Source organism: Cololabis saira, chromosome 14 (genome assembly GCF_033807715.1).
Source record: "Cololabis saira isolate AMF1-May2022 chromosome 14, fColSai1.1, whole genome shotgun sequence".
NCBI lineage: Eukaryota > Metazoa > Chordata > Actinopteri > Beloniformes > Belonidae > Cololabis > Cololabis saira.
The window spans coordinates 43,082,950-43,107,675 of NC_084600.1; the positions used below are offsets into that span (position 1 = coordinate 43,082,950).

General features: G+C 41.9%; 1 protein-coding gene across 1 annotated transcript in view; it reads left to right on the top strand.

The window, feature by feature from the left end:
• The window catches only part of tiam1a (TIAM Rac1 associated GEF 1a), an 83,802-nt gene that overhangs the window by 57,540 nt on the left and 1,536 nt on the right, over positions 1–24,726 (top strand). The window contains exons 17-26 of the mRNA XM_061740637.1: positions 11,221–11,433; positions 13,318–13,386; positions 14,678–14,803; positions 17,402–17,510; positions 18,009–18,188; positions 18,858–18,976; positions 19,344–19,452; positions 20,986–21,044; positions 23,236–23,332; positions 24,584–24,671. Of these exons, the coding sequence (XP_061596621.1) occupies positions 11,221–11,433; positions 13,318–13,386; positions 14,678–14,803; positions 17,402–17,510; positions 18,009–18,188; positions 18,858–18,976; positions 19,344–19,452; positions 20,986–21,044; positions 23,236–23,332; positions 24,584–24,671 (1,169 nt within the window). The remainder of the gene's footprint in view (positions 1–11,220; positions 11,434–13,317; positions 13,387–14,677; positions 14,804–17,401; positions 17,511–18,008; positions 18,189–18,857; positions 18,977–19,343; positions 19,453–20,985; positions 21,045–23,235; positions 23,333–24,583; positions 24,672–24,726) is intronic.

Below are 24,726 nucleotides of genomic sequence, written 5' to 3' on the forward strand. Positions count from 1 at the left end.
GTCATTGGCCTTTATTTAACCAGGCAGGTCATTAAGAACATTCTTATTTACAATGACAGCCTGGCAAGAGACAAGGAAGTGGTTTAGGGAGTAAAACACAGTAAAATTGTAGCTCTGCAAAGGTAGAAAACCATCAGGTAGCATTTTTTGATCGGGTAGCAAAAATCGATAGACAGACGCTATCGGTTTATGCAGCAGAAATGGACAGAACACGTTTCAGTTCCTGATGCCGATCCCTCGCTCGTCTGCACGTAGATGAGCTGCATCTGCATCTCCCCTTGTTTCACCCCAGAGTGAGGAGAAGGAGGCAAAGTGGGGCCGTTTTAATTACCCCCCCCCCTCTCTAATTACTCCATTTCCTAGTGTTTCACATCACTTAGTGGAGATAAACGAGCATCTGCTTCGCCGGAGGAGAGGAATCATTGTTTTAGACAAAAGCACACGGCACCTCCTCCCTCAACCAATCAGGATACACTGCAAAAACTCAAAATCTTACCAGGAATATTTGTCTTATTTCTAGTTAAAATGTCTCATTTTAGTCTAAAAATCTCATTACACTTAAAACAAGAGTCATTCCCTGAAAATAACTTGTTATTTGACAATTTTTACCTGTTTCAAGTAAATTTTCACTTGAAATAAGTCGAAAAATCTGCCAGTGGGACAAGATTTATCTTCTCATTACAAGCAAAAAAATCTTGTTCCACTGGCAGATTTTTCTACTTATTTTAAGTGAAAATCTACTTGAAACAGGTGAAAATTGTTGTTTTTTACAGTGATGAGACTTGTTTTAAGTGTAATGAGATTTCTCTTGATTAAAAACAAGACATTTTAACTAGAAATAAGACAAATATTCTTGCCAAGATTTTTGCAGTGTAAAAAAAGAAAGGAAAAACAGAAAATAAAGAAAAAAATAAAAAGTAATTCCGTTTAACATTTAGATTAAAAAAATACATATTAATACATATATATATATATATATATATATATATATATATATATATATATATATATACACACACACACACACACACACACACATACCCATATACCCATATACTATCTACATTATTTTATTAGTTTATGCAATTATAACTGAAATCTTTAATGTTTTCATACCTTTAAACATATTTAAAGGCAAAAACATGGCACCAGTTATTCTTGTGTCCAACAAAACATTCCTTTTTTGGGCATAAACAAAAAAAATACCAAAAATTGTAATGTTATGATGAAAAAAAAAAATCGATCTATAGCCATACGAATCAATCTTTAGGAATTAATATGAGAATCGATAATCAACAGCTTTGTCCTCGCTGCAGCTGCTCCACTCCTCCACTAGGGGGAGCTCCGAGCTGGATAATGACTCTCTCTCACACACACACACACACACACACACACACACACACACACACACACACACACACACACACACACACACACACACACACACACACACACACACACACACGGATGCTGGAGCTTCCCCTTGGTCGTTTAACGGCGTCTAAAAGCGAATGTTTACACCTTTATGGGACTCGTGACACATAAATCGTGGCTTCCCTTCAGATTAAACGTTTAAAGTCTCTCTCTCGCCGTCGCAGCTCCAGTCTGGGGGGATTTATGGATTTACATGTTTCCCTGATTGCAGATGAAACTGAACTTAAGACTCATCCCTCCTTCCTTCCTTCCTTCCTTCTTTCCTCCCCCACAACGACCTGCACGCACTTGTTCCTGGGGCGGGGGGGCGGGGGGGGCGGCCGCTCCCCAAAACCTGCCGTCAATCAAACAGAAGGTGTGTGTGTGTGTGTGTGTGTGTGTGTGTGTGTGTGTGTGTGTGTGTGTGTGTGTGTGTGTGTGTGTGTGTGTGTGTGTGTGTGTGTGTGTGTGTGTGTGTAGTTCTGATTAACCAGAGAGCAGGTTCCTACCTGCCTCCCTTCTCCTCCCAACGCCGGACCAGTGACTCATGTACTGTAGGCAGAAACTCAGTAACAGGTTTCCTCTCACCTTTACCAGCTCCCAATGATGTACAAACACTTATTTTATCTTCATCTTGGCTAACACTCATTTATTTACATTTTGTTTAATGCATTAAGCTGAAATCCTGCTGATTTATCCTGGTTTTACTCCTGGAAGTTGTGCAACCGTCGGTCAGGATCTGCAGATGTGATTCAGTCACATTAGGCTGTGAAGGTTTAGGTTGATGTTTATAGAGTTTATTGTGGTTTATAGAGTTTATTGTGGTTTATAGAGTTTATTGTGGTTTATAGAGTTTATTGTGGTTTATTGTGGTTTATAGAGTTTATTGGGGTTTATTGAGGTTTATAGAGTTTATTGGGGTTTATTGAGGTTTATTGTGGTTTATAGAGTTTATTGTGATTTATAGAGTTTATTGGAGTTTATAGTGCTTATTGTGGTTTATTGTGGTTTAAAGAGTTTATTGGGGTTTATTGTGGTTTATCAAAATCAGCCGGCACAGTACATCCAAGTGATCGCCACGACTTCATGGCGCTCGAAACCCGGAGACTGTTGGGGGGGGCTGATGAGAGGGAGGGGCCGAGGAAAGCGTTGAGTTGAGGGAGGTGTGTTTTATCAGTAAGTGTATGTGTAGCAATGAGTCTGTGAACTTCAACCAGAGCTGCTCTCAGTCAATGTCCTTGATGTTATCAGGCGGCTCGGTGCAGTTGTGAAAGCAGGGGTCCACAGGTGTTCGTGGGAGAGGGGAGGGTTAGTGGGGGCAGAGTCAGCTTGTTTACATTCCATCAGGAAGATTGTGACCAGAGCGATCGGCCAAAAACCGCCCTGTCAAGGCCAGATTATAGGATCAACAATTATATTGCAAAAACAGGCAGCCTCAGTAATTTTCTGTCTGCCTTCAGTCTCTGGTTCATCAATGGCGACTCCAATCAGACGAATTTGTGATCACTTCCCGCCAAGCCGAGCTTCCAACTTCTCCAGGGTCTTATCCATCTTGCCAATGAGCTCAAAGACCACCACCAGCCTGCGATTCTGTTCGAGAATCGCATCCAGCTTACGGCTTTGCTCCCCCAACGTTAAAGTCTGAGCGTTGATCGCCTTGCTTGACCCTTCAGCCACGTCTGGCAGCTCTGAAAGAGCCAAAACAGCTGTCGACGACTTACGCGTTTGTCGGTAGACCAGGAATCCCCCTCCTCCGATCAAGAGGATGATCAAGAGAAATCCTGCTATCATAAAACCAATTATGAAGGCATCTCTAACTTCCTCGACAGACAGAATCGCCAAGCACAAAGGCTTCCAGTATTTGTAGGAATCCATTGTGTATCCAGCAAAAAATGTCCCATCGGGGCAGGAGGGCTCCCTTACCCCCATGTCTTCTTGTCGCAAAAATTTGGTCAATTGTGCTGAGAGACCAGTTAATCAATTCCATGATTGTAGAGTTTCGGAGGAGTGAAAAGAAGAAGTAGCAGGGCAGACAGATAATGGAGAGGAGCAGAAAAAGCGTCCGCCTTCGTCGAGAGCCGGAAGAAGATAGAGTTTATTGTGCTTTATAGAGTTTATTTGGGTTTATAGAGTTTATTGGAGTTTATAGTGTTTATTGTGGTTTATTGTGATTTATAGAGTTTATTGTGGTTTATTAAGGTTTGAATAACAAGGTTTGCTACAAAGGTTCCTGCAGTTTTCTTTCTTTCTTTCTATTTTCTGGTGCATATATTATATTAGCAGTTTACTGAAACCACTGAAGGTTGTGCTGATTCCTGAGAGGAGTTTCAGTGCTTGCGTTTGCACATCACACGGGGACGAGAGGTCTGGGTTCAGCAGGACTCTCACCTGCCGATGCTCGGGCGTTTCAGAGACTCACCTGAGCAGCGTTTATGCTCGGGCGTTTCAGAGACTCACCTGAGCAGCGTTTATGCTCGGGCGTTTCAGAGACTCACCTGAGCAGCGTTTATGCTCGGGCGTTTCAGAGACTCACCTGAGCCAAATGTTTATGCTCGGGCGTTTCTGAGACTCACCTGAGCAGCGTTTATGCTCGGGCGTTTCAGAGACTCACCTGAGCAGCGTTTATGCTCGGGGCGTTTTAGAGACTCACCTGAGCAGCGTTTATGCTCGAGGGTTTCAGAGACTCACCTGAGCAGCGTTTATGCTCGGGCGTTTCAGAGACTCACCTGAGCAGCGTTTATGCTCGGGCGTTTCAGAGACTCACCTGAGCAGCGTTTATGCTCGGGCGTTTCAGAGACTCACCTGAGCAGCGTTTATGCTCGGGCGTTTCAGAGACTCACCTGAGCAGCGTTTATGCTCGGGCGTTTCAGAGACTCACCTGAGCCAAATGTTTATGCTCGGGCGTTTCTGAGACTCACCTGAGCAGCGTTTATGCTCGGGCGTTTCAGAGACTCACCTGAGCAGCGTTTATGCTCGGGGCGTTTTAGAGACTCACCTGAGCAGCGTTTATGCTCGAGGGTTTCAGAGACTCACCTGAGCAGCGTTTATGCTCGGGCGTTTCAGAGACTCACCTGAGCAGCGTTTATGCTCGGGCGTTTCAGAGACTCACCTGAGCAGCGTTTATGCTCAGGCGTTTCAGAGACTCACCTGAGCAGCGTTTGTTTCTCACAGCTGCTGCGACGCTACGACGTGAAGACGGCAGCTGTCTCTCTCTCTCTCTCTTCCTGGCTCTCACCCCTCCTTCCCCCTGATCTCCTCCCTCCTTTCTCCTCCCACTTTTCTCTTTTTTTTCACGAGGATTTGACATCCAGTCTTATGTAATGTTCCTCCTGGCTGCTGCAGCTGCTCTCACTCACCTGGACGGAGGACGAGGGTCGAGGGACGAGTGCTGGGAGGTGGTGGGGGGGCGGCAGGTCCGTCTGGATTTAGAGGGGGATTGGATTGATGTTCAGTCTCTGCAACGACCGGTTTGTTCAGGACTGCAGCCGCAACATTCAGCTTTACTCCCTCCACTCGTCTCTCATGAAGATTTGGAGGAACCAGGAGTGCCGGGAGGGAGGGAGGGAATCCTACTGGACCTGAATCTGGACCTGAATCCTACTGGACCTGAATCCTACTGGACCTGAATCCTCCTGGACCTGAATCCTGGACGTTAGCGAGCAGCCAAGCTGCTGCTGAAACCTCAGATTCCTGCAGGATGTCTGCGTTCAGGAGGAGCAGGAAACCTCCCAGTTCGTCCATCTCTGCTATGTTCCAGCTGGTGAGGGAGTGTGTGTGTGCGTGCGATGTGTGTGTGCGTGCGTGCGTGTGTGCGTGCGTGTGTGCATGCGGCGTGCGGCGTGCGTCCGTGCGTGCGTGCGTGCGTGCGTGCGTGCGTGCGTGCGTGCGTGCGTGCGTGCGTGCGTGCGTGCGTGCGTGCGTAAGTGCGTGCGTAAGTGCGTGTGTGTTATGTATCTGGTCGCAGGTCAATAGTCACCTGGCAGCGTCATGGAGCCTGCACTTCCTCCACCCTTGGGTGCAGCCGTCCAGCCTACTGTTCTGGTGTAATGTTTGTTTCTCATCACATGTGAAGGTTTAATAAGTCGATACGACGCTGGATAACGTCTCTTATAACTCCCATGTTTTCATACTTCAAGTTCATGACAGTAGACTCAAAGAATTACAAATATGAATCAAATGTTATCTATCTCTTTGTATCGTCTATCCGTCACTCGACTGACACACTGCAAAAACTCAAAATCTTACCAGGAATATTTGTCTTATTTCTAGTTAAAATGTCTCACTTTTAGTCAAAAAATCTCATTACACTTAAAACAAGAGTCATTACCAGAAAAATAACTTGTTATTTGACAATTTTTACCTGTTTCGAGTACATTTTCACTTTGAATAAGTAGAAAAATCTGCCAGTTTATCTTCTCATTACAAGCAAAAAAATCTTGTTCCACTGGCAGATTTTTCTACTTATTTTAAGTGAAAATCTACTAGAAACAGGTGAAAATTGTTGTTTTTTCCAGTGACGAGTCTTGTTTTAAGTGTAATGAGATTTTTTTTACTAAAAATTAGACATTTTAACTAGAAAATAAGACAAATATTCCTGGTAAGTTTTTGAGTTTTTGCAGTGCTTGGGTGCAGCCGTCCAGCCTACTGTTTGTTTCTCATCACATGTGAAGGTTTAATAAGTCGATACGACGCTGGATAACGTCTCTTATAACTCCCACGTTCTCATACTTCCAGTTCATGATACTAGACTCAAAGAATTACAAATATGAATCAAGTTTTATCTATCTCTTTGTATCGTGGTTTTGTATCAGGTCATCTGGCTGTTGGAACAGGACTCTCATGGACGTCTGCTGGTGTTTTCTGGTGTTTTCTGGTGTTTTCTGGAGTTTTCTGCTGTTTTCTGCTGTTTTCTTAGAGACGTTTTCATCTTTGTTCTGTTTCCTGTTGGTCAATGACCTTTTGTTAACTCTGACTTCTGAGCTGTGGCTGTGAAGGTGGTTTAAGTTGATGTTTATTGTGGTTTTATTGTATTTTATAGTGTTTATTGAGGTTTTATTGTGGTTTATTGTTGTTTAAAGTGGTTTATTGTAGTTTATTGTAGTTTATTGTGGTTATATTGTAGTTTATTGTAGTTTATTGTGGTTATATTGTAGTTTATTGTAGTTATATTGTAGTTTATTGTGGTTTATTGTGGTTATATTGTAGTTTATTGTAGTTATATTGTAGTTTATTGTAGTTTATTGTAGTTATATTGTAGTTTATTGTGGTTATATTGTAGTTTATTGTGGTTTATAGTGGTTTATTGTAGTTTATTGTGGTTTATTGTTGTTTATAGTGGTTTATTGTAGTTTATTGTGGATTATTGTGGTTATATTGTCGTTTAAGTTGAGGTTTATAGTATTTATTGAGGTTTATTGTGGTTTGTATATTGTGGTTTTATTGTAGTTTATAGTGTTTATTGACGTTTTATTGTGGTTTATTTTTGTTTATAGTAGTTTATTGTGTTTATTGAGGTTTATAGAGGTTTATTGTTGTTTATAGTGTTTATTGCGTTTTATTGTCCTTTGAATAACAAGGTTTGCTACAAAGGTTCCTGCAGGGCATCATTTTCTTCTTCTATTTTCTGGTGCATATATTATATTATATTATATTATATTAGCAGTTTACTGAAACCAGTGAAGGTCGTGCTGATTCCTGAGAGGAGTTTCAGTGCATGGTGTGTGCGTGTGTGCGTGCGTGTGTGTCGTGTGTGTGTGTGTCACCCGGCTGCAGAACTGGTTTTTAAAGCCACGATGGAAACAGAGTTTGTCACCTGCAGCCGGCGGGAGACGAGCGTGTAATCAGGAGGACGAGCCGTCAGGGAAACGTCAGGGTAACGTGGAGCAGCCGCTCAGATCAGACGCTCAGATCAGCCGCTCAGATCCGAGCGCTGACCCGACACTGATCAGCTGCTTTCTGTGGCAACACATTTGCAGAAGTGTTTCTATGAATAACCGTGATGAGAGGAGGCCTGAACCGGAGCAGTAATCCCCCCCAGTACAGGGGGGGCTGAAGCCGGACCCACCTGATACCGATGTTTGTGTTGCATCATGGGATCAGCTGGACACCAGCTCGTCCTCCTGGACCCGCCGGTTCCTCCTGGACCCGCCGGTTCCTCCTGGACCCGCCGGTTCCTCCTGGACCCGCCGGTTCCTCCTGGACACACCAGTTCCTCCTGGACACACCGGTTCTGCTGCTGATCAAGAAAACTTTCTTGATCAAGAAAGTTTTCTAAAAGCTACACTGCAAAAACTCAAAATCTTACCAGGAATATTTGTCTTATTTCTAGTTAAAATGTCTAATTTTTAGTCAAAAAAATCTCATTACACTTAAAACAAGAGTCATTACCAGAAAAATAACTTGTTATTTGACCATTTTCACCTGTTTCAAGTAAATTTTCACTTATAAGTAGAAAAATCTGCAAGATTTATCTTCTCATTACAAGCAAAAAAATCTTGTTCCACTGGCAGATTTTTCTACTTATTTTAAGTGAAAATCTACTTGAAACAGGTGAAAATTGTTGTTTTTTCCAGTGATGAGTCTTGTTTTAAACTTAATGACTAAAAATGAGACATTTTAACTAGAAATAAGACAAATATTCTTGTTAAGATTTTGAGTTTTTGCAGTGTAATAACAACATACAGAATAACAATAACGTATAGAATTATACGTGGTAGTAACACGGAAAACACTACAATATTAAAATAATTTACCACAGTGTCGACTACTAATTACAACTGGAAAAGATTATTAAAACCTGTTTTCCACCAACTCAATACCTGAGGCTTATGAAACCAAAAACCAACAAAAACAAAAGCTCACTGTAGCAGGGCGAGTGCTACGGGGGCCCGACCGACAGGACAGAGAAGACACGGGGTTTTCATGCAGAACTCTTTATTCACCAGAAACCACTCACACACGTGCACAAGCCCCTTCTCCCCAAGCAGAGCCCTGCCTTATCAAGGCCGGTGTCGTGCCAAAAAGTGATTGCCTGCCAGAATCTGATTTCTCCCCTGAAAATGTGTCTTTTTACTTGCCAAAAATTGATTGAAGGCCAAATAAGTTAATGAAAGGTTGTTTCTACCTAAATATGATTTGATCTCATTCTTGAGCTTCATAATATAAATACTAGAGCTCACAGGATTGCTTTTAACTCTTTTAAAGGACCATTACAACACAAAATAGGCATTTTCACCTGCCAAAAATTGATTGAAGGCCAAATACAGTTAATGAAAGGTTGTTTTTGCCTAAATATGACTTGATCTCATTCTTGAGCTTCATAATCTGAAAATCTTTTAGCGCTATCACTCAACGGGCCGCTGTGCGCGCTCCCGCCGCCACAAATCACATTCTGGCAGGCAATCACTTTTTGGCACAACACCGCCAGGGTGGAGAGGTTGATGGGACACAGATGTGACCCATCACCTGCTCCTCCACCCTGCCACACACCCCCATCGCCAACCTCAGGCCGGGGTCCATCCGGCCGAGCCTACTCCGCCCCCCGCACCCCTCGGAGCGGGAGAGGAAGCCCGGAACCGCCGTCTGTGCCTCCGGGCCTTCCCGGTTCGGACGGCTGCCGAGACCGGTCGGGAGGCCGTCCTCGGCGTTGGGCCGACCAGCGGGAACGGTCGGGAGGCCGTCCTCGGCGTCGGGCCGACCAGCGGGAACGGTCGGGGGGTCGTCCTCGGCGACGGGCCGACCACTGAGAAAGCCGCTCTCAGGACCGGGCCCAGGGTGGCCTCGGGCCAGCCGTGGCCGGGCTGCGTCCAGGACCACCCCCTCCCCGACGCAGCACTGCTCCGGCCGCTGGTCCGCCTCCTCCCCGACGCATCCGTCTCCGCGGGTCCCGCCGTCGCTGGCGCCGGAGCCGCCTCCACCTCCGCAGCCGCCTCCGCCTCAGGAGCCGTCGCCTGGCGGCCTGCAGCCACTGCCTCCCGGCCTGTCGGCTGCGGCACCGCCAGCTCCTCCCGCGCTGCTGCGGCGAACCTCAAGCGTGGTGCAGGGGTGGGTCGCTCCGCGGCCACAAGCGCTTCCAGCACTGCGAGCTGCTGCTCCCCCTGGCCCCGGAGCAGGGCTGCGAGGTCCGCCATGGCATGGGCGAGCGCCTCCAGGGCCCGCTCCGTGCCTCCCTTCTCCATCCCGTTGGGCCCCACGTTGGGCGCCAGTGTAGCAGGGCGAGTGCTACGGGGCCCGACCGACAGGATAGAGAGGACACGGAGTTTAGTGCAGAACCCTTTATTTTCCTCCACGACACCGCCACACGTGCACAAGCAACTTCTCCCAGCAGCAGCTTCTCCGATCCTTTGCTGCTGTCCAGCCCCGCCCTATAAGGCAGGCAGGGTGGAGAGGTTGATGGGACACACCTGTGACCCACCACCTGAGTGGCTGCAGCTCCTCCACCCTGCCACACTCACCAAGAAACCAAGAAGTCAGATATTAGTCAGATATTATACACACACCTTTCTAAAATCATCTTTTTCAGCTGCTTTCCAGTAATAGGAGCTCGGGTGGAAGCTGTTCCTCTCTGCAACAGCTCTGTACACAGCTGTTCTTCTAAGTGTATTAGTTCTCAGCAGAGCTAATGTGAATCTGTTGTTGACTGCTTGTCTTGTGTCTTGGTTCTGTCTGTCATTGGTTGGCACTAGTTGTAAATATGTTTGATATCGGGCCTTCGCCCACGCAGATCCTGCAAGTCTGCTCACGCTCTGTCTCTGCGCTGGTTCAGCTCTTTTGGAACCTTCTCAAGAATCAGTCTGGACACCAGAAGGTGTTTCTGCTCTTTTTTCTTTCAGGTACTTTGTTGTTCTGACTAGGGGTTTGTCCCGATCAGGATTTTTTAGCTCCCGATCACTTGAGTTTGAGTTTCTGCCAATCCCGATTTTTTCCTTTTTTTGGCCCCGGATACATTTCTGATACTTTTTCCCGATCAGATACATTTTGGCAATGAATTAAAAAAAAAAAAAAGGGGGACTAAAACTCAAATTGTCCCAAGTTTCTTTTCTTGTCCATTGGAAACAACATGGACATTTATTTCAACAAAGTTTATCAGCTCTGGTGACACAAAATGTAAAAACATGAAATTGTAAACTAAACCAAAAAGTGCAGAATAGTGCAATAACAAAAATAAATACATTTAACTTCAAAAGAGGTAGTTGAATGACATCCAGTCAAACTCACAAACACAAGAAAATTAAAATACTTTTTGGCTTAACCTTAGTGCAACATTCTGAATGAATGAATGAATGAATGAATGAATGAATGAATGAATGAATGAATGAATGAATGAATGAATGAATGAATAAATGAATAGCAGCAGCTTAATGAACATGAACAGATAGAACATTTCACAATTCAAACATGGAAACCATGTTAGTTTCACTTACTTCGTCATTTCCGGCCAGAATTGAGGTTAAATGCAACGATATATAAAACGATTTAATATACATTAAAAACATTAATAACTAGGAATGTCCCGGTACTTTTTTGGCCGATACCGATGTTTTGAAAATGCTGTGATCGGGCCTGATCGATTGATCGGGACAAAAACTAGTTTTGACCCTTCGCTCCCTGAACAGACTCCACGTTGCTGCTGCTGCAGATTTAGTTTGCAAAGAAAAAGAAGCGTGTTTGGTTCCTGAAGGCAGTAAATCAATCAATCATCGATCAATCTTTATTGTAACATCATATTACATGGGTAAAAAACTTGTTTGTGCAGGCTCATGCACCTCGTCACGTTCCTTCCTTCCTTCCTTCCTCTCTTCCTTCCAGAGCACGGAGCAGGTCACCTCCTTCTGCCGGAGCCTCCATGACATGAATCTCCTGGAGGGAACCACGTCCTCCTCCTCGTCCTCGTCCTCCTCGTCTCTGTCCCCCAGCCCGGTGTCGGCCCTGCCGCCCTCGGCCCAGAAACAGCTCTCCCACGCCGACAAGCTGCGTAAGGTGATCGGAGAGCTGGTGGAGACGGAGAAGACCTACGTCAAGGTGAGACCTGCTCTTATCTGTTTCTGCTCAAATCAGTGAAGTGTGCCCTCACAATCACCGGCATGCTTTAGTTTTATCATTTATCATCATCCAAGCATTTCTGTAATGACCAAAGCAAGGCACTTTTTAGATAACAAATCACTCCACACTCTGTTCTGTTCACTGGTCTTACCTTATTTAAACTACTGCACACAGGTGTGGGTGTAATACATACAAAAGTTCACTGCACTGCAAAAACTCAAAATCTTACCAGGATTATTTAAAGAATATTTGTCTTATTTCTAGTCAAAATGTCTCATTTTTAGTCCAAACTAAATCTCATTACACTTAAAACAAGACTCATCACTGGAAAAAACAACAATTTTCACCTGTTTCAAGTAGATTTTCCCTTGAAATAAGTAGAAAAATCTGCCAGTGGAACAAGATTTTTTTGCTTGTAATGAGAAGATAAATCTTGTTCCACTGGCAGATTTTTCTACTTATTTCAAGGGAAAATTTACTTGAAACAGGTGAAAATTGCCAAATAACAAGTTATTTTTCTGGTAATGACTCTTGTTTTAAGTTTAATGAGATGTTTTGACTAAAAATTAGACATTTTAACTAGACAAAGACAAACATTCCTGGTAAGATTTTGAGTTTTTGCAGTGTAGGGTCATTATTCATACTGCAAAAAAGAGCTATCAGAATAATTCACAAGGTCGGTTATCTTGAACACCGATCCATTATTTGTAAAGTCTAAAATAACAAAACTTATATGATATGAAACTGTATATATATATATATATATATATATATATATATATATATATATATATATATATATATATATATATATATATATATATATATATATATATATATATATGTATGTATATGTATATATATATAGATATATATATAGATATCTTTTGTTTTTTGTATAGAAATTAAATTAATTTTGATCATAATGAAATAGAGTTTAGGGGGTAGGATTTAATACGTTTTTACTTCTTCCTACTCCTTTACGAGCATGTTAATTATGGTGGATGCATGTTTTTATTTATATTTTTGTTTTGTTTTCTTATTTACATTTATTTATTATTGATTATTATTGTTTTGTTTTGTATTCACTACTGTTTCATGTTCCAAATAAAAATTTCAATTCAAATAAGCCCTCCCCAGTGGGAGTGTTTCTTTCATCATTCAAGGAAGGAAGGAAGGAAGGAAGGAAGGAAGGAAGGAAGGAAGGAAGGAAGGAAGGAAGGAAGGAAGGAAGGAAGGAAGGAAGGAAGGAAGGAAGGAAGGAAGGAAGGAAGGAAGGAAGGAAGGAAGGAAGGAAGGAAGGAAGGAAGGAAGGAAGGAAGGAAGGAAGGAAGGAAGGAAGGAAGGAAGGAAGGAAGGAAGGAAGGAAGGAAGGAAGGAAGGAAGGAAGGAAGGAAGGAAGGAAGGAAGGAAGGAAGGAAGGAAGGAAGGAAGGAAGGAAGGAAGGAAGGAAGGAAGGAAGGAAGGAAGGAAGGAAGGAAGGAAGGAAGGAAGGAAGGAAGGAAGGAAGGAAGGAAGGAAGGAAGGATAAATTCCCGTTGATACGTGTTTGTGTAACAAACATGGAGGATCTGAGTCATTCCAGTTTTTTAGTACAGGTGTAACTCATTTAATTGGTTTTTATCAATTCAGTTTAATTAGTGTAGTTTAGTATTTAGTATCTTTTAGAGCAGTGATTTGGCTCCAAAGACTGAATGTGGTGATAGATTTATAGTTACAAAGGTGGAGTTGAATTGGTATTTTTCTATCATCATTTTTATCGTTATCGGGATAAATGCCAGAAATTATCGTGATACATTTTTTTGTCCATACCGCCCATCCCTAGTGATCCGTGTGTTCTGTGTGTTCTGTCGTCTCCTCCAGGACCTGAGCTGCCTGATCGAGAGCTACCTGACGCCTCTGCAGAAGGAGAGCTTCCTTTCCCGGGATGAGGTACCTCCGGCTGGTCCTTACGGGCCCAAATTAAATCAGTGACCCTAATTATAATACATCACCTAGGTGTATTTATTACACTTACCTCCTAATTGAATAAATCTAGTATCACGTCTGAGTCTCTGAGGACCTGAGTCCGCGGGGGCGGACGGAGAAATTAATGTAACTTTATAAGTGAAGCTGGAAACTGAAACCGACTGGAGAACAAAAGAAGAAAACAAGAATCTAGACTCTTAAAGTTGAAATGCTGGACAGAAAAACTCAAAGTTTTGAGCTTAATTGACCTGAAGTGAAGTGAAAGAATATGAAGCTGACACCTCAAACGAGGAGGAGAAACCTCTCTAAAGCTGCAGAAGAGCTAGCGTGGGGGAGGGTGCTGCACAAAAACCCCTTTAAATATTTAATATTGGATATTATTATATAATATATTATTATATTATATTGTAGCTCTTCATTCAATGACTACGTTTCCATGCATCAATAACCCTTTTCTAACTGGAATATTAGCAATAACCCGGTTTTGCACGGCCATGTAAACACCAATAACCCCTTTGAATAACCGGAATTTGCTGATATTCGGGTTTTTAAAAACATGAATATGAGCCCTGGGTTACTCCTTTTCTAACCTGAATATTTGGTCTAAATATTAATAAACGCCTAACGGGATTTCCCCATCAAAAGGAACAGGAATTTGTTTTCTGCACATGCTCTGTTCACAAGGAATCCTGGTCTTTTGAGTCCAGGAAGTTCTTCTAAACACGGAGAAACAAGACCAGGAGGAGACTAATCACTTCATAAATGTAATGAAGGATATGAACATTTCTGCATTTGTAGACGGTAGAAAGTACCGGGATAGAAGATTTACAAGAAGGTGAGAGAAAAGTTGCGCGAAGCAGCATTTGTTTTGAATTTGGATACAGGAAGAAGAAGAGGAAATGACGGTAATTGCGTCATGATGTTCTCCGTGCGTCGCTGGTTTGATCCAGATATCCTGAATGATTAATTACATGTATACAGGGACAACCCTGTTTGCTGAATATTGGAATATTGACCGTAACCCTAATTTTGACTGCATGTAAACGTCGTCAGTGTTTAGTGGTTCTGCCAGGTTCTCAGTCGTCTTTCAGAACTTTTGTGATCATCCCGTTGTTTTAGACTTCTGAACGCGGCCTGCTGTTAACTGTGCTGTTAACTGTGCTGTTAACTGTGCTGTTAACTGTGCTGTTAACTGTGCTGTTAACTGTGCTGTTAACCAGCTTTAACTAACAACGTTCCCGTGTCCGTGTGGTAGCTGGACGTCCTGTTCGGGAACCTGGGGGAGATGGTGGAGTTCCAGCTGGAGTTCCTGAGGACGCTGGAGGACGGGATCAGACTGGTGCCGGACCTGGACCGGCTGGAGCGGGTGGACCAGTTTAAGGTGGGGAAGGTCTCGCGTAGGGATAAACAGTTAATCACATCATCATCTGGTGTCTGGAAATACTTCAGATTTAGGTGGAGCGACGTTAACCAGGAACACGTCATATGCAGAGATGCTTTCATAGTGTTTCTGCATCACAAACCAACACAACTAACTTGTTCAACCTAAATACAAATCAAAGTCAGCTACGATGAATGACAAAGCAGGGCTCCAGACTGCCACCAAATGCTCGCATTTTGCGACCAAAATTTGAGTATGTGCGACTGAATTTCATGTCCACTCGCACACGTGCGACTAGTAAATTTGCCAGTGTTTTTTGCCAGCGGAACCATAAATCAGTCGTTAGACTATCCAATTAAATCATGTTGGACATTAAACTGACGCTGTTGTAAACCAATAAAGCTAGCCAGAGCCTTGGTATTAGCCAATCAGAAACAGAGGAGGGCGGGTTCGCCCCCGTCCCTCAGGGAAGACTGACTTGTCAGAGACTGGGGGACCAGTAGTCACGTCATTTAATTCACATATGTGCGTGGTGTGAAACTATCAAACAATTAACACGGCGTCAAAGAGCAGCGGTAGCGTTAACAAAGCGCTGGTTTTTAAAACTCGAACTAAATTAAGTTTTCTTTTGAAAAAACGCTGAAAAAGGGTCACTAAGAGCCGGGGACACTGCGCTTCTTTCCCCCGCCCGCCCCCGCTGCCCTCGTGAAGAAAACAAACATGTGGAAGCGGCCGCCTGAGAAACCAGCGCAGGAAATACAGAACCAAAGTTTACTCCGTACAGACGGTGGGCTGAGCAGCACTGTTAATGCTGGAAATGACCTGCTGTTTGAGCCTGTGTTTATGCTGCCATGTGCGTTAATGTCCGCTCGCACAGACAACCAGCTGCGTTGTAAACGGACCTCACTCGCGCAGCACGCGAGGAGAGCGCGTCGTACTGTAATACAAAATTATGATTATTACACCTACAGACGTCGCCGTTAAAGTACATGATCTTTTTTCGCATGTATCTTTTCGTGTCCAGTCAACTGTGTTCGGGCAAAACTTGCAGATCATTGAATCGCCAGGCACGTTACACACAGACAAGGACACACTCGTACACACTCATACACACCCCCACCCGTGCAAAACCAGTGTTCAGTGTTTTGGATATTTCAGCTTAAATTTCAAAATATTCAATATATAAGTTCAATGAAGTTCATAGCTTGTTTGTTTTTTTCTGTTATTGGACACACAGTTTGTCATGACATACCTGAAAAATCCCTGATGCTTCATGGCAAGCTGTGTGTCTGGTGACAGAATAAATTAGACAAGCTAAAATTATTTGTTTACTGCATGAGCTATTGATATTTCCTTCTTTTTTGCACTTTAAATGGATATTGAAAGACCCATTTGAGTTATTTATTTTTTAGTTATTTCACAATAATTATTGTGAAATTATTATTTCACTAGTTATTTTACAGTCGTATAATTCAGGCAACAGCTCAAAAAACATTTTTAATAACACTAACCCACATTAATATCGGATCGGATCAAATTATGATAAAAAACAGAAAACAGAAGGGCTAATACAGCATTTAACTTTTTTACTTGAAACCTTTGGGAAATGACCACACGGCAAAAAAGGGGCCATTCTTAAAGTGTGTTGCAGCGCATAGATGGCGGGGGAATATGAACTGGCCTGAAAAATGTTTTGCTTTAATCCCTGAATTCATTAATCTATTATGAAATACGTATTACTAATACGCTGAAATGTAGTAGAAATGTAAAAATGTGGTTAGCGTGTCAATAAACGATGTGCGCTCCTAAAATTTCTGATTGTGCCCCTAAAAATTTTCAGTTAGGGGCTACTGTGCCCCTAGTGAAAAAAGTTAGTCTGGAGCCCTGCAAAGGCAAAGAAGAACCTCTCATCCGTTGCAAGCGTGAGAAGTTCATCATCACCTCAAATGTCCCTTAAAATTAGCCTCTACAGCATTTACTTTTATTTTTATTTCTATTATGAAAGCACTGAAATTAGGGTGAACAACCAGCACCGATTTTATTTGTATACAAATGTTGCACACACAGGTGATATGTTTACATGACGGTGCAATAAAAAAAAAAAATTGGAAAATGAATAATGAATAATCGTAAAGAATAATCGTGATAAATAATTGTGATAAATAATCGTGATCTCAATATTGATCAAAATAATCGTGATAAATAATTGTGATAAATAATCGTGATCACAATATTGATCAAAATAACCGTGATGAATAATCATGATAAATAATCGTGATGAATAATCGTGATGAATAATCATGATCACAATATTGATCAGAATAATCGTGATTATCATTTGGCCGTAATCGATCACCCTGGTCTCGTAGCCTCACTGGAACTTAGTCCTTCACAATAAAGGTTTCTCTCCCGGTGAGGTCGAGGTTCAGAGCGAGTTCTCCATCGGAGCATTCGTGAAGCAAGGCGGGTTTTCTGTTTGCAGAGATTCCTTTTGCTCCGTGGTAAATTTTACCTTGCTCCATCTTTAACTGGACGTGCCGTCCAATCAGAACCAAGCAGGAAGCCAGAGTACCGATTCCCATGTTTCCCTCCCTGCAGAAGGTGCTGTTCTCCCTGGGCGGCTCCTTCCTCTACTACGCCGATCGCTTCAAGATCTACAGCGCCTTCTGTGCCAGCCACACCAAGGTCCCCAAGGTTCTGGCTAAAGGTGGGTTTTTTACCCCCATCCAGGGGCTAACTCTTTGGTAGTGTACCAGTCATAGACATATATACGTAGACGCCTCATACACTGACGCTGCCTATTGGAGCTGATGTTCAGCGCGGCCGCCATCTTCGATGGGTCTCCAATGCGGCCGCCATCTTGGATGGGTCTCCAACCAGTGCATTTATTTCTACTGAGGAAGGTTTTATCCCCGACTACAATAATCCATAACTCCTGAATTTTTACCCGATTTTCACATGGTTTGCTTTGTTACAAACGTCAGAGATTTAGTTATGATACAGAACGTCAGCATGTCACACACAGAATGTCACACATTAAAAATTAAAAAGACTTTGTATTATGCTCTTTAATGTAATATTAATATGGCGGCGACGCTGGATTACGTTCCAGCATGTCATGAGGCGTCTACGTATAAATGTCTATGGAAGCAGTGGTGTTCAGGTTCAGTTGCCTCAGTGTCTGGTCCCGTTCCTTCCTCTCCAGCTAAGACGGACCCGGAGTTCAAGGCCTTCCTGGCGGAGAGGAATCCCCGGCAGCAGCACTCGTCCACGCTGGAGTCGTACCTGATCAAGCCCATCCAGCGGGTCCTGAAGTATCCGCTGCTGCTGCGGGAGCTGCACTCGCTCACCGACCCGGACAGCGAGGAGCACTACCACCTGGACGGTGAGTCCCTCGCCCTCGGGACGGGGACGTGACTATGGGTGTGCAAACAAGGGTACCGCACGATTCCATTCGATTTCGATTATTGGAGCTTCGATTCTTCGATTCTTCGATTATAACGATTGTCGATTCGATTATTGGTGCCACGATTCTTCGATTATTGTGATTTTTAATGTTTTTTTCCATACAAGATTGATTTTGTCTTCATCTGTGGCTACATTTGTAAATAAATAGCCAATCAATTAACTCAAAATAATGTATTTTATGACTATGTAAACATTTGCTCTTTGACTTCCTTAACTTTGACCAGGGAAAGCTGCACTTGCATGAGAGCGCCCTCTATTGGTGAAAACACTGAAAACGGTCAAGCCCTGGATTTAATGAGTTCATTAATTCAAGTAAACAAGATATGTACTTAGTGTAAACATATCTGCCATATTTCAAGTGAACAATATGAAATGTGCATTCTTGAAAATGAAATGATTCAGCAGCTTATTCAGTCTGGAATCTGGATAGGATAACTTCAATTTTTTTTCTTTTAAATTAATCGATTCCAAATCGTCACGTGACGCATCGCGATGCATCCACACATTGATGAATTGCACCCACCTCTAGACGTGACCCTGAGAGGACACGGCTAACGGCTAATGGCTCATTGTTCTCCGTTTTCAGTCGCCATGAAGGCCATGAACAAGGTGGCGAGTCACATCAACGAGATGCAGAAGCTGCACGAGGAGTTCGGCGCCGTGTTCGACCAGCTCATCAACGAGCAGACCGGGAGTAAAAAAGAGGTAATAGCTGCGAAATTCCATACTTCCACCCTAATGAGTTTAACTTTAAAGTAACTCCACTTCTCTGTCACTCCAAACGAAAGACTCTGGTTCATCTTGGAAGTAACTGGAAGTTACTCGTGTCATTTGTTGATGTTTTTTCCAGGACTCTGATTGGCTAGCATGACTTTATCTTCTCGTTACACTGCCCCCTGTAGGTTTGGCTGCTCATAGCACCTTAACAGATATTTATGCAGCTTCCTGGAAATGATGGGATTTTCCGTAGAGGGGGAAATATCTGTTTTTGTAAATACCCGGCTCTGTGGAAACGTGGCCTCAGACGTGAGTTTCTTATCCCCCCCCTCAACCCCGTCCTTGTGTATTCCAGGTGTCCGACCTGTCCATGGGGGATCTGCTGCTTCATTCCACCGTGACCTGGGTCAACCCGCCGCCATCGCTGCTCAAGAACAAGAAGGAACCGGAACTCGCTGCCTTTGGTAAAAGAACCAGTCAAGTTCAAGTACAAGTTTATTCATAAAGCACTTTAAAAACAGCAACAGCTGAACAAAACGCTGGACGAGCGAAAGGAAAACAAAGACAAAACAGGACATTGTAAAACATAAAACACATAAATAAGGCAAGGCAAGTTTATTTATATAGTACAATTCAACACAAGGTAATTCAAAGTGCTTTACATCAACATTAACAGCGGCAAGACACAATTAAACAGTAAATAACAAATAAAATGAAATCAAATGATAAGAAAAAAGGTAAAATAATAAAAAGCACAAGTTGTTAAAAAGTAAGGGCAGTAGTAAACTCAAAATCTTACCAGGAATATTTGTCTTATTTCTAGTTAAAATGTCTCATTTTTAGTCAAAAAATCTCATTACACTTAAAACAAGAGTCATTACCAGAAAAATAACTTATTTGACAATTTTCACCTGTTTCAAGTAAATTTTCACTTGAAATAAGTAGAAAAATCTGCCAGTGGAACAAGATTTATCTTCTTATTACAAGCAAAAAAATCTTGTTCCACTGGCAGATTTTTCTACTTATTTTAAGTGAAAATCTACTTGAAACAGGTGAAAATTGTTGTTTTTTCCAGTGATGAGTCTTGTTTTAAGTGTAATGAGATTTTTTGACTACAAATGAGAGATTTTAACTAGAAATAAGACAAATATTCTTGTTGAGATTTTGAGTTTTTGCAGTGTAAGGATAGATCCCAGGGGCAGTATGTACAGGAATCAGCATCTTAGATGATCCTGTACGAAAGTTTAACGATACACGTGCAGAAACATACTTTAGAAAACATACTTTTTACAGAATGTGAATATTAAAGGTTTGATTTACACAGGATGCTTCAAAAGTTTGGCTTTTAGAATGACCTTGGTGTTTTTCCACTGCAAAAACTCAAAATCTTAACGAGAATATTTGTCTTATTTCTAGTTAAAATGTCTCATTTTTAGTCAAAAAATCTCATTACACTTAAAAACAAGACTCATCACTGGAAAAAACAACAATTTTCACCTGTTTCAAGTAGATTTTCACTTAAAATAAGTAGAAAAATCTGCCAGTGGAACAAGATTTTTTTGCTTGTAATAAGAAGATAAATCTTGTCCCACTGGCAGATTTTTCTACTTATTTCAAGTGAAAATTTACTTGAAACAGGTAAAAATTGTCAAATAACAAGTTATTTTTCTGGTAATGACTCTTGTTTTAAATGTAATGAGATTTAATTAGAAATAAGACAAATATTCCTGGTAAGATTTTGAGTTTTTGCAGTGTGGCAGTAAATATTAAAGGTACTTTGTACATGCCAGGTGAAGCTGAGCAGCTGCTTAAGAGAAGTGTTTTAACCGGGAGGTTTAACTAAACTGTTTATCCAAGTTCCTGCATTTAATTGAATTGTGTTTATTGTCATTGTACCAGTGCAACGGAATTACAAACCCTTAAAGTTCATTGTTATGAGTTAAATGATCCTTTAAAGTATTCTAATGCGAGTTTCATGTACCATTTCTCTTGTGCAGTGTTCAAAACGGCCGTTGTGTTCGTGTACAAGGACTGCTCCAAGCACCGCAGGAAGATGGTGAGTTTCTTCTTCATCCTCTTCAGATTCAGACTCAGGTTGGAGGACGAACTCGGACCAACGGGGAGTTTCCTCCGACGGGCTGCACGCAGCTTTTCTCTGGCTTAAATGCAAGTTGACATGATAATGTCTGGTTATTGGAGGCTGTAGTTCACACTGAACAAAGTGTTTTAATAATAGAAGGAGATAAGATAGAAATAAAAACTATAAATACTGTTAATACGATCGATCAACTTTCCATGAACCAGCCAGAATATTAAAATCACTAATAACAATAATAATAATAATAATAATAATAATAATTATGATGCTGCTGCTAATATTAATAGTAATAATAATGATAATAATAACAATAATTGTATTAATTATATAATAATGATGATGATGATGATGATGATGATGATGATGATGATGATAATAATAATAATAATGGCAATAATTGTATTAATAATAATAATAATAATAATTACAATAATAATAATAATTATGCTAATAATAATATTAATAGTAATAATAGTACTATTAATGATAATAATAACAATAATTGTATTAATAATAATAATAATAATGATGATAATAATAATAGTAATAATACTAATAATAATAGTAATGATAATAATAATAATGATGATGATGATGATGATGATGATGATGATGATGATGATAATAATAATACATACTTTAGGGCACTCAAGCTCACCGCAAAAAAGGACAACAATATAAATGCAATAAAATCAGAAATAAAATCAGGAATCAGCAGCAGCCTAAAGGGGGGGGGGGCATTACAGTAAGTAGGCCAGTTTGAAAGGCAACGTTATGTATTTATCTTCTGTTTTTAATAGTGCGACAGACCTGAAACTTTTTGAAACTGGAGCTATAAAATAGTTTTCTACGAAGGTCTGATGATGGTAGGACCATGTCTTTTTTTGGGGGGGGGGGGGGTGGTGTATCAAGCTGGCAGGTCATGCAGGTCTGCAGGGAGGTCAAACTGCCCCAGACTCCAACATAAAGAACATTAAAGCCACTTTATTCTGGGAGAACCTGCAGTCCTGTTGGTTGACGGGTCACATTCTTCAACATCTGCAGCCCAACTGGACTTTCCTGCAGGATCGACCTGCAGGGCAGCTTCCTGGGGGGGGCTCGGGGGGGCTCCACCCCCCACTAAAGAGTCTGCAGCCTCCAAAAACCCATACTGGTCTAGCAGGACGCCGCGGTCAGGGTTCAACTCCCACAGCCCCGGGGAGATCCATTACTGGGGTTCTGGTTCCAACCCGGCCGGCTCTGGCAGCAGCTTCTATTCACGTGTAGATTTCTGTTGTTGGAGCTGATGTTTGTCCTGTTCACTCCTCCATCAGGACCACAGCGCCCCCTGCTGTCCTGCACACTGCAAAAACTCAAAATCTTAACAAGAATATTTGTCTTATTTCTAGTTAAAATGTCTCATTTTTAGTCAAAATTAAATCATTAAACTTAAAACAAGACTCATCACTGGAAAAAACAACAATTTTCACCTGTTTCAAGTAGATTTTCACTTAAAATAAGTAGAAAAATATTTTATTTATTTATTTAATTTTTATTTAATTTTATTTTAGTTTTTTTATTCACTGAGTTGTTTTTTTTTATTATTAGTATTTTTAATTTATGTTATTTGTGAAGTTATTTCTTGGAAAAAGGGGCAGATCAGATAAGATTCTTCTTCTTTCTGCTCCCTTTTCATTCACAATTTAAGAACATTTGTATTTGTATTGAATTATTATTATTATTTTTTTTTTAATGAAATAAAGAATAAAATGAAAGGAAAATGAAAAATCTGCCAGTGGAACAACATTTTTTTGCTTGTAATGAGAAGATAAATCTTGTCCCACTGGCAGATTTTTCTACTTATTTCAAGTGAAAATTTACTTGAAACAGGTGAAAATTGTCAAATAACAAGTTATTTTTCTGGTAATGACTCTTGTTTTAAGTGTAATGAGATTTTTTGACTAAAAATGAGACATTTTAACTAGAAATAAGACAAATATTCCTGGTAAGATTTTGAGTTTTTGCAGTGTATACATGTAGATTTCTGTTGTTGGAGCTGATGTGTGTCCTGTTCACTCCTCCATCAGGACCACAGCGCCCCCTGCTGTCCTGCAGGAGCATCGTTCCGCTGTAACGAGTCTCTCTTCTTTCTTCTTCTGTTCGTCCTCAGGGTGGATCCCACCGCGTCTCCGTCAGCGATGACAAGGATCCTTTCCGCTTCCGTCACATGATCGCGACCCACTCTCTGCAAGTCTGCACCGCTGCAAGTAGGTCCAACGAGACTCCTTCCCTGGTTCTGGTACCAGGGGGGCAAGTAGGTCCAACGAGGCTTCTTCCCTGGTTCTGGTACCGCTGGTACCAGACCCCCCAGGGGGGCAGTAGGTCCACTGAGGCTCCTTCCCTGGTTCTGGAACCACTGGTACCACTGAGGACCTGCTGCTGCGGTCGGCACCGACCCACTGACTAGTCTAGCGGTCGTACTTCATCACAATTTATGTTCAAAATCAACAATAAAACATTTCCTGACAGCATTCAGAAATTCTTCCAAAGAGTTAGCCAATATGAACTAAGAGGAACATTTATGTTCAGGAAAACAAAGAACCAACGTTAAACAACGATGATCTCAGTGACAGATTAATCTGTGGAACAGTTGAGATACAGAAATGAAAATGTGGAGCACGTTATTACAATTCAAAAGCTCCTATAAATACAAAATGATTAATTAATAATTCTAGCAGGACTGTTTTTGCAGTGTACAGGTCAATAAATGACCGTGTGCATCATTAAAAAAGGTTCCTACCTGCAGATATGCACTTGTGACAAAAAATAGTGTTAATATAATAAGAATTAAAGCTGATGACCCCCCCCCCATATAAAAAGTGCCTTTGCTGTTCACATAAAACTCAACTTATCATCATAAGCAAATCAGAAATGACACCACCCACGACTCTCTATGTCAAACCATTCAAAAGTTATGGCTGAAAGTAGGAACTATCAAATATGGACCAATCAGAAGAAGGGGGGGCACGCTTTTTGTCGTCTATCATCGCCACATTTTGATGTATAACACACCTGGGGCCACGTTACGGTTCGGGCCGTATTAACTGCTGAAGAAATGGCATAAATTGCGCCAAAATGACACGATTCATTCAAAATGGCCGACTTCCTGTTGGGTTTCTGCCATGGCGCCAAGAGACTTTTCTTTAAGTTGAGCCATTAGGCCACACCCATTAATGCAAACCATGAAATATCAAACTCCTCACCATGTCTGGCTTGGTGCAAAATTTGGTGACTTTTTGGGCACGTTTAGGGGGAAAAAAGGCCTTCCTTTCGTCGAAGTCACAGAAGAAGTCACGAAGAAAAACGAGAAAAATAAAAACAAGAACGAGAACAATTCCTAAAGATACAATAGGGCCTTTGCACCGTCAGTGCTCGGGCCCTAATTACATCTGTGAAGTCGTATGACGGATCATTCAAGGGAATAAAAAGAAACTGAAACAGTTCTCTCCATCTCTCAGACTCTGAGGCCTCGGCGGTTTGTGAGATCGTCCACAGCAGGTCTGAGTCTGAAGGCCGTCCGGAGAGGAGCTTCCAGCTGAGCTGCAGGTACTTCCTGTTTCCTTTTTCCTGGTTCACCCCCGACCCCCGACCCTCATGTCTC